Here is a 9,927-nt window from a genome sequence, read left to right as displayed (position 1 = left end):
ACATGAACATAGGCAATGCAACCAAAAATCTTCAAATGAGAAATATCTAGTTTCCTACCAGTATACCTCTCCTCTGGAGTCATCCCATGTATTGCTGCAGTGGGAGTCATGTTCATTATGTAGACTGCTTTAGCAACTGCTTCAGCCCAGTAAAAATCTGGCAAGTCTTTTTCGTTGAGCATGGCACGAGATACCTCTCCAATATGCATGTTTTTCCTTTCTGCAATTCCATTTTGTTGTGGGGTATGACTGCATGAATATTGCTGCTTTATGCCATGCTCCTGCAGGAACCTTGCAAACTCATTTGAGAGGTACTCTTCCCCTCCATCTGACCTTAGGCATTTTATTTGCAGGCTTGTTTCTTTTTCAACCATAGCTTTAAGAGTTTTGAAATGCCCAAACACTTCACTTTTCTTTTTCATAAAATACACCCAAACTTTTCTGTTATAGTCATAAATAAAAGTGACAAAATAATGACAGCCTCCAAGAGATGCAGCTTTAGTAGTCCACACATCAGAGCGGATTAATTCCAATGGCTTCTTACTCTCTTGAACATGGCTAGGAAATGGTTTCCTTGCCTGTTTTTCAAATTGACAGGCTTCACATACCTTATGCATTTCTACAACCTTGAATTTAGGCAATCCTGCAACAATATTTTGGGCCTGCATTGATTTAAGTCGTTGTACATTAACATGACCAATGCGTTTATGCCAGATATCAATATCTGCAACTACACCGGTCCCATGTGTAAACATTGCTGCACTCAATTCAGACATGTCTGCATCCAACGTAAACATTCTGCCCTTCTTCTTTCCTTTTGTTATCAAGCGACATTTATTTTTCATAACCTCAACAAAGCATCCATGAGGATTAAATCTGACTTGCAACCCCTGCTCAACCATTTGACCAATAGAAACCAGATTCTTTGTGATATTCGGGACATGAAATATATCGGACAGGTATTTCTTTTTCCCATCCTGCATAGACAAAGAAATTTTTCCAATCTGCACAATAGGATGTGCAGTATCATCACCAGTCTCCACAAATCCTGGTTTTTCCATTTTCCTTGCATCCTCCATCCATTCTGCATGACCTGTCATGTGGTTTGATGCACCTGAGTCAACATACCACACATCGTTGCTTTCTTCTGTACTTGTCACAGAATTGTTCATGTGCTGCACCATAAACGAATGCTCATTTCTGTCATCACCCTGTCTACTAGAATATGCATAATTTCCTTGTTGCAATTTTCCATTCATGATGTCATTCTGCTTTTTATAGCAGTCTTTAGTCATATGACCCATTTTACCATAGTAGTAGCATTCAACATTGTTGTTTGCATTTTGGCCTCTTTGCCATCCACCACGACCTCTTTAGCTCCCCTTGCCTCTAGAGTTACCACGTTCTCCTCCATAGGACTGGTTTTCTTGAGTTTGCTGCATATTCTGATTTCTACCACGGCCTCCAAATTAGCCTCCTCTACCTCTGCTTCTACCTTTTCCAGCATTTGAGTAGAAGACAACTTCTTTTGAAGTTCCTCCTGAACAAGATGCACCACCATTTCTCTATTTCTCAGAAATTAGAAGAGCAATCAACTCCTCAAAATCAGGAAATCTTTCACGAACTAAAATGGATGTCCGAAACTGTGCATAATCCTTTCCTAGACCATTCAAGGTCATAGAAACTAAATCATCATCTTCCACTGGCGACCCAATGGACGCAAGTGCATCTGCAATCTTTTTCACCTTCATGTGATAGTCATTGATGCTCATATTTTCTCTTTGCACATTATGCAACTCTTGCTTGAGCTGCATTTTCCTGGCTTGCGTATTTGTGCTATACATTTTTGACAAAGTATCCCATGCCTCCTTTGGCGTACTTGCATCTTGAATATGCACAATCATAGAGTCTGAAATGCCGATAGATAGCCAGTACATAACTTTCTTGGCTCTCTCATGCCATGCTTTAAATGCCTACATTTGCTGTTGATTGGGAACATCAGGAAGAACTGGTTCTTCTTCATTTCCTGCAACAAATTCCCAATATCCTTTTCCCATAAGGAAATTCGTCATTCTAAACTTCCATGCTTGAAAGTTGTTCTTGTCAAGCTTTTCAGTGACAATCTGTGAGAGAGAATCAGACGCCATTACAGAACACTGCAAAAAATTCTGTCACTGCAAAGAACACAGCTTCAGCCTTACAAAGGCAAATCTGCAAAACTGACGAAAGTGGTATTTGACCACACAGTCACTTCCTAGTGACGATTTTGTATCAACAGGCAATAAGGATGATTCTGTAACTCCCAATGTCTTTGCGCACAGGCATACGATGCAATTTCTACAGTAACTTTTCACCAACCTGTAGAACAGTGATTGCACAGCATAAAACGGGGCCTTTTCTTGAGTGCGTGCAGAAAACTTCCGCCTCCAAAACAGGCCCCGAAATGGCCTCAAATCAAAAAAACAAGGTCGCCAAGGGCTAAAGCCCTTACCCGCAGCATATACTGCCCTCTTGCTTCACCGCGAAGGGCGTCTCAACCTGAGACAATGCACTCTTGCAATTTCCAGTTGTGCTACCTGCAGAGATCTGCTCCCAAAACAGAAAATGAAAGCAACACTGCTCCTCTTACCAGAACACTGCAAGCTTGGCTTGCTTTCTTGAGCTCCTTACCACGAACAAGGCTCTGATACCATGTCACTATTGTGGGAGAGAAGGAAGGAGTGTCACTTGTAGCTTTCTTGCTTGCATAATGGGGGAATACACAAAAGGGTGGAGGCTGAAAATAGTTTTCCTCTTCTTAGTTGTGTAAGCCAAAAAGAAGTCTCATACAAAGAAATAGAAGAACCCTATATATGGGTCTCAAACCAAAGACAACTAACTAAGGTGGCATACTAACTGAGCCACGAACTAGAGTAGATAATGATAGCTGTCATCTAGCTATTATTCATGGGCGGTGTACCAACCGCATCTACAACTGACAAGTCGGTGACATAAATGCACAACAGTCACCCTGGCATATCACGAGTGGAGCTCGATATCTCAACAGACCATTCAAATGGTAGGCCAAGTGTATGGTTGAGTGTGACACACAACACATTCACCTTGCACTATCCAATGTAAAGATCATCACTGCTTTCAACAAGGACATACATGTCTTCTCAAAGTAAGCAATGCCATCGATATCATCACCTGCACCAAACACAACCGTTAAGGAGAAGGATAAAACACAACTCAACAAGGTGCTTTAAGCCCAAGCAATCCACCACATACTATTAAGTCTTGCTACTAAACCAAATAAGAATAGCTTGAAGAGGATTCCCAATGGTAAATGCAAATACATAGAGCCCAATCCTTGGGTAAGGCCACGAAAATCCACTTGCCATTGCTCAATTGAAAGTGCAAATAGCATGACAATACCCACATCAAATGGGTCCCCAAGGCACTGCTACAAGCACAAGGCTATTATGCAGTAATTCATGGATATGGTTGCCAAAGTTATCACAGTCATTGGCCCTCTCAATGGCTATAGTGGTACCATCACTTGCAAATAACATGTATCACTCACAACACGAACTATTGTCAAAACCACAGAAACAATCAAAGAAGTGAGTGACAAAGCATAAGAATCTAGCTGCCAACCTTGAATTGATATTTAGGAAGAAAATGTTTAATATTTTACCTAATAAAACTACAATTGGTGTAGTAGGCACTCCACATGAATGGTCGTCATAAACGAAAAAAATTGACCCAAGCTCAAAGCCTCAACAAAAACCAATTGACAATGTCATGAGCTATGATAGGAGATACAAAGGCCATGTGGGCCCTCACATCACTTTGCTGACCCAAGTCGCAACAAGGATTCATTGCCAAGAAATAATGTTTCTTCCACTACTGCCAGTAAAAACACACAAACTAGAAGCCCATCCAAGTCAGCTAACCCTATCAACTAAATTAGCCCCATGCAAGAAAATTTGCCTCTCAACTTGAAACTCTCTTACAAGAGGCTGACCATCCTAAAAGGATTTGCCAATATGGCCGTTGATACAAGTGAGGATATCAACACATGCATTAAATAGCTTGATAATATTTTCACCTTATTTGGTTGTAACTATGACATCTAGGCTTCCTAGACAAAGATATAGCCATATGGCGAAGGCTATGAGGCCTTTGCCCTACTCATGGAACTTAATCTAAGTTCATCTTCATCAAGCACCCCATGATTTCCAAAGAGCTACTTGCCACTCAAATATGTAAGTAAAAGCTATTGTAGGATGCCTCATAACCTCCTTTAAACACAATAATTGCATAGAAACAATACTAGAAAATCACATAAATCTAGATCGTCCCACAAAATCTGAGTCTACTTTCTTGTAGACAGGATTCACCTTACATGCATAGTTGAAAAGGGTTGGTTATTATATTATGACCGATGTTGAACAGTATTGTGCCATAAAGACTATTGAATACGACTCGATCTACATTGCTCCTTCATTCTCCCCCTCACCTTATTGAATGCAGCAATTTCCAAGATTGCAAGGGGTGATTGGTGGATATGTTTATTCTAAGGTATGTGTGTTTTTGCTTATGATGTGCATGTGCACTTATTTACATACATGGTAATATGATACACAACTCCTTTGGCAATAGCTAATCATGACAATGAGACTTATATTTGAATGTCACATAGTGATCCATATCATGTAGACACATGCCAATATGCATCATCTAGGTCAAGATATTAGTTAAAAAGTTGTCTGATCCTATTCTACTAGAAACACAAAGTTTTTTCTCACTAAGAATCTAGTCTAGATATGGGTGGAGCCTAATATTTTTCTCTAATAGTCAATTTTGGGTCAAGATGAGTTGTCTAACATAAGGTACAACTCTACAATGAGCAGAATCCATATCAAATCAAATCATAGTTTTAGCCAAAGCCTTGGGCAAAAGGGATGATCGCTCTAGTTAAATATCTAAAAACGTTTTACCTTCTTTTCTTTAACACACCTGCTCATCATTTAGAAAAAAATGTATAAGCATTGGTTTTCTCAAACAAGCCACCCCTTCACAACACCTACACTTGATGTTATGGCAAGTCCTATTTAAGAAGCTACCATGCAAGAACCACATAATGAAATTCAAAGAAGTTAGCCCTTTATGCTTAATTTGTAGGATGAAGAAAGAGGATATTCCTCACCTCTTTGGGGAATGCCCACCAATTCGCAAGGCTAGGAAAAAGATGGAGAAGACCATGTTTCAACTTGGTTTCCACAGCTCAATCACCTTTAAGCAAGCAATACTAGGAGATAGAGGGCCTATGGTTCAGGATGCTTGGCTAATGTGGGCAAGAATAAGGGCGGTTATGGTTAAAGGCATATGAAGACTGAGGAATGTGTTCTTGCATGGAGCATTGAGATACTTCAAGGAAGATGTTGAAGGTCTTGCTATGACAAATGCATTAAAAAATTGAAGAGCCTATCTAGCCTGCTTGGGAAGGGAGCTCATGTCTACAAGATTGCTTCAAAAGCCTTCAATAGGCCGTAGCAATGTTTTTTTTTCTCTTTTTGATTAACTATGAGAGCCAACTAAAGCCTTGAAATCTCTTGGAGAATGTACAACTTTACAATTCATCTTACTACTATATTATTTTGGTTGTAGGTTCGGAAAAGGCTTTCTGAACCTATAACCTTTTCCAAACCTCCATTTTTAAATTTAAGCCCCCTCCCCTCCCCTTTCTTTCACGTGCAATCTCTCCTTTTCTCTTCCCCCTCCCCTTTTTAACTAAAAGATCTCCGACAGAGAAAAGAAAAGCGGAGAGAGAAGAAAAAAAGAGAGAGAATTTAAACACAGAGAGAGAGAAGGAAAAGAGAGGAGAGAGGGGGAAGAGAGAGCAGAAAAGCAAGGAGAGAGAGAGAAAGAGAGAGAAGAAGAAGAAAGAGGAAGAGAGATGGAAGAAAAGAGGAAAGAGAAGTCTTTTTTAAATTTGAATATTTTTGGAGAGACGAAAAGAGAGAGAGAGAAGAGAAGAAGAGTGAAAACATGAACATAAAGAAAGAGAATTCTATATAGAAAAAATATAAAATTTCATACTTTAAGAGAGACTGAGGGGAGGAAAAGAAACTGAAAGAAGAGAGAGAGAGAGAGAAAGAGAGAACATGGAGAGAGAATTATAAAGAGAAAATATAAAATTTAAAGAGAGAGAGAAAAAAAAAATAGAGGAGAGAAAGAAGGAAAAGAGAGGAGAGAGAGAATAATAGAGAGGAAAGATAAAATTTAAAAAAAAGAGAGAATAAAAAATTTAAAAGAGAATAAAAAGAGAGAGAATAAGAAGGAAAAAAGAGGAGAGGGAGAGAAGGAAAAGAGAGGAGAGAGAAGAGAATAAAAAGGGGAGAGAGAGAGAGAAGAAAAAATAAAAAACAGATAAGGAAAAGAGGAAAGAAAAAGATGAAAAATGGATAGGTGAGCAAAATTGTAGTCCGACTTCGTTTGCGGTCTAGGGTTCCGCTTTACACAAAGCGTGCTAGTTGGGCATTATAGAACGCTTAAACAAAGGTTGGCCACTAATTTGTAGAGTAGGGAAAAGGTGTATTCTCCAACGGATTGAGAGAGAGAGAGAGAGAGAGCGCGCGCCCAGATCCCAGCCTCCAGGACCCATGTGCGCCGTGACACTGTGGCCCTGCTGTTGCGAAACAGGTTAGTCCAGTTTGACTCGCGGAAGGCGTCGCATTTGTCAAATCGCGCGATTATTAAAATGGCACGAAATAAAAGAAAATGTTCCACCTCCACCTCCACCTCCACCTCCACCTCGGCCTTCTTCCCCTCTCCCCCCCCAACCGATGATCGCATCATTCATCGTACCCTAGTTAGAAAGCTGTGGGCGTCACAAAACGATCGGCCCGGGTTACCAGCTTCCTACAGATACACAGACACACAGCACGGCCTACATAAGCAGACGAAAACTCCCCAATTTCTCTCTCAGACGAGCGATCCATCCTCCTCGCCCTTCTAGACCTCCGCCATTTCACATCCGCTTGAGAGGCAGCACACGTTCTCGTATCTTCTTGGCCCGCCGCCTGGCGTTGGGTTCTTCTTGATCTTCTACCATGGCTGTTCAATACAAGCTTTCTTCATCAGACTTTCACTCTTCGCTATCTCCATATCCGAGCTCGCTTAGCCCGCTGCCTGCTGTTTGCCCTCGTCATAGCCACCTTCTCCGTTCTTCCCGTGGCAGGGTCTCCTTCCGCAGATTGAAGATGCCTAACAATCCCTCCTCGATCCAGGCCTGTGCTGCAAGGGGGGACGGGTTGCAGGAGGATCACATGCCCAAGCCTATAATTTCCCCTGTTCAAGGCTCAGAGACCTCCTCCTTCCCGAGCGCCCTTCCCACGACAGGGAAGATCACAGTGGTGGGTGTGGGGAACGTGGGCATGGCCTGTGCCCAGACCTGCCTCACCGAAGACCTCATCAATGAGCTCACCCTCGTCGACGTCCAGGCCGACAAGCTCCGTGGTGAGATGCTCGACCTACAGCACGCTGCCGCCTTCCTCCCCCGCGTCACCATCAACGCCAGCACAGACTACGCCATCACCGCCGGTTCCGACATCTGCATAGTTACCGCTGGTGCCCGGCAGCGTGACGGCGAGTCCCGGCTCTCGCTCCTTGACCGCAATGTCTCCCTGTTCAAGAACATCATCCCCAAGCTGGTACATTACAGCCCGGACACGATCCTGCTCATCGTGTCCAACCCAGTGGATATCCTCACTCAGATCTCTTGGCAGCTGTCAGGGCTACCCCCCAACCGAGTGATCGGCACAGGTACGAACCTCGACTCGTCACGGCTGCGCTTTCTGATCGCAGAGGCATTTGATGTGAATGCCCACAACGTTCATGGCTATGTGGTGGGGGAGCATGGGGATAGCTCCGTGCCCTTATGGTCGACCCTGACTGTGGCCAACATGCTTGTCCTCGACCTGTATGACAAGAGCGGGGTGAAGTACACCAGGGAGAATCTGGAAGAGTTCCACCAAGCAGTGGTGGGAAGTGCCTATGAGGTGATCAAACTGAAGGGGTATACTTCTTGGGCCATTGGATACTCTGTTGCAAGCCTGGTCAAGTCCTTGCTTAGAAATCAGAAGCGGGTATATCCTGTGTCTGTGCGTGCAAAGGGTTTTTATGGCATGGAGCAGGACGTGTATCTGAGCTTACCAGCCCAGCTTGGCAGAGCTGGGATATTGGGTGTGGCCAGCCTGTCCCTCACAGATGATGAGAAGCAGCAGCTGCAACAATCTGCCAAGACCCTTTGGGAGACTCAGTGCAAGTTGGATACCTCCAAACCATAAGTATCTTTCGCAGAATTGAGAGCATATATATGCAGAGCAGTCACATAGAATTGAGAGCATATATGCAGATCAGTCACATAGAGGCAACCGCATATGTTGACTCAATGCATACCCCTGTCCTAGCACATATCTCCCACCTCTAAGAGTGGCTGAACTCTTGGATCTTCCCTCTAACTTCATAACTGAGTTACGATGAAAGAGATACCGGGTATGGAGCTGGAATCGAGACGCTACATCCCCCTCGTCCCACATTTTGGTTGGTTCTCTTTGGCTTTTGTGGATGAGATTTCCTCTAGAAATTATTAGGTCTTTTCGTATGGCAAAGGCTCTCTGGAATGACTTACAATTTACGCGATATGACTAAAGTTCTACTATTTGAAATGAGGGTTTTCTCCTCAATGCCCTGATGTCACAAAGAGGGTATGCCTATAAGAGGGTATGCCTATCCTAGATTACCTTTACAAAGAGAACCTAAGCCATGTAAGTTAGCGTATCCCGTTTTTGCTTCTTTTGAACTTAAATTAGTTAATTACCAAGACTGTACTTCGGGATCAAAGGATGCAAGTAATGTTGGTATGCACTGTACTTAGGGATCAAAGGATGCAAGTAATGTTGGTATGCACATTTCCTATGGACATGTTTTGCACTTGGACCAAGGTTTTGGTTCTATGATGCTTTGGATTAAAGTTATTCTTCTATGAGGTAAAAGTATGCATGTTTGCACATATTTGAATTTTGCATAATGATACTTGTGACATATTTAGTCCAATATTAAACAACATTCAAACAAGTATTGAATGACGCACATGTTTATATGCACTAAGTCATATTTGAATTTTGCGTAATGATGCTTGTGACATATTTAGTCCAATATTAAATGGCGTTCAAACAAGTATTGAATGACGCACATGCTAATATGCATGTCACTAAATAAAAATGTATCACAATAATCCTTTGATGCATATTTTGTGATCATTTTAATCTATTTCAAACAATGGTCTCTATCTACTTCCCCTTTTTTAATGCAAAACTTTTACATCCCTTAAAAGGGTACTATTCACCAATTGGTCAACTACATATTATTGCCTAGTAGAAGCCATGTAGGGATTCTTTCAATAACCACAATGATGGACAATAATCCAAAGCTACAATGATGGACAATGTTTTTAACAATGTGTTTGACAAATACAATAAAATGTTTTACTTGTTTTGACATGGAAAATAGCTTAAGGTAGGTACAATAGAGTCAAATTTAGGCCTTGGTTTTTGTTTATCATTGGAAACTATTTTTTTAATGGAATACCCCTTCCTTGGGATATGGATTTTGCTTAATAGCTCCTAATTGATATTAGCATTAATAGCTACTAATTGATCTAAACTTAGTAGGCTGTAGCAACACCAAAAAAAGCAAGGGACCTAATGATAATCCTAAGTGATTGATCTACAAATGAACCCATTAGAAAGAGACCCATTGATATTTACCTCGACCCATGTATTGTTAAAGAGGGCTCCAACCAAATCCCAAGGCTCCATGAACTTGCATGAGATGATCCCATGACATTTTTTCATAGGTCTTTATGAAATCTATGTT

The 9,927-nt window shown here is 41.7% G+C and overlaps 1 protein-coding gene across 1 annotated transcript; it reads left to right on the top strand.

The window, feature by feature from the left end:
* The first annotated feature begins 6,793 nt into the window (after positions 1-6,793).
* On the top strand, positions 6,794-9,065 carry LOC148037800 (Lactate/malate dehydrogenase family protein). The gene has a single exon (XM_087676752.1). It carries the CDS (start codon positions 7,101-7,103, stop codon positions 8,334-8,336), a length of 1,236 nt encoding a protein of 411 aa, XP_087532878.1. The 5' UTR covers positions 6,794-7,100; the 3' UTR covers positions 8,337-9,065.
* Positions 9,066-9,927: the final 862 nt, after the last annotated feature.

This window comes from Lygodium microphyllum, chromosome 4, assembly GCF_053477565.2.
Source record: "Lygodium microphyllum isolate KBCC chromosome 4, Lygodium_microphyllum_v1.1.10, whole genome shotgun sequence".
NCBI lineage: Eukaryota > Viridiplantae > Streptophyta > Polypodiopsida > Schizaeales > Lygodiaceae > Lygodium > Lygodium microphyllum.
The sequence above is the reverse complement of the archived record's forward strand: the minus strand, read 5'-3'. Positions and strand labels throughout refer to the sequence as shown.

Excerpts from the sequence above, each read along its gene's own strand:
- LOC148037800 (XM_087676752.1), top strand. The coding sequence starts at position 7,101 with ATGGCTGTTCAATACAAGCTTTCTTCATCAGACTTTCACTCTTCGCTA.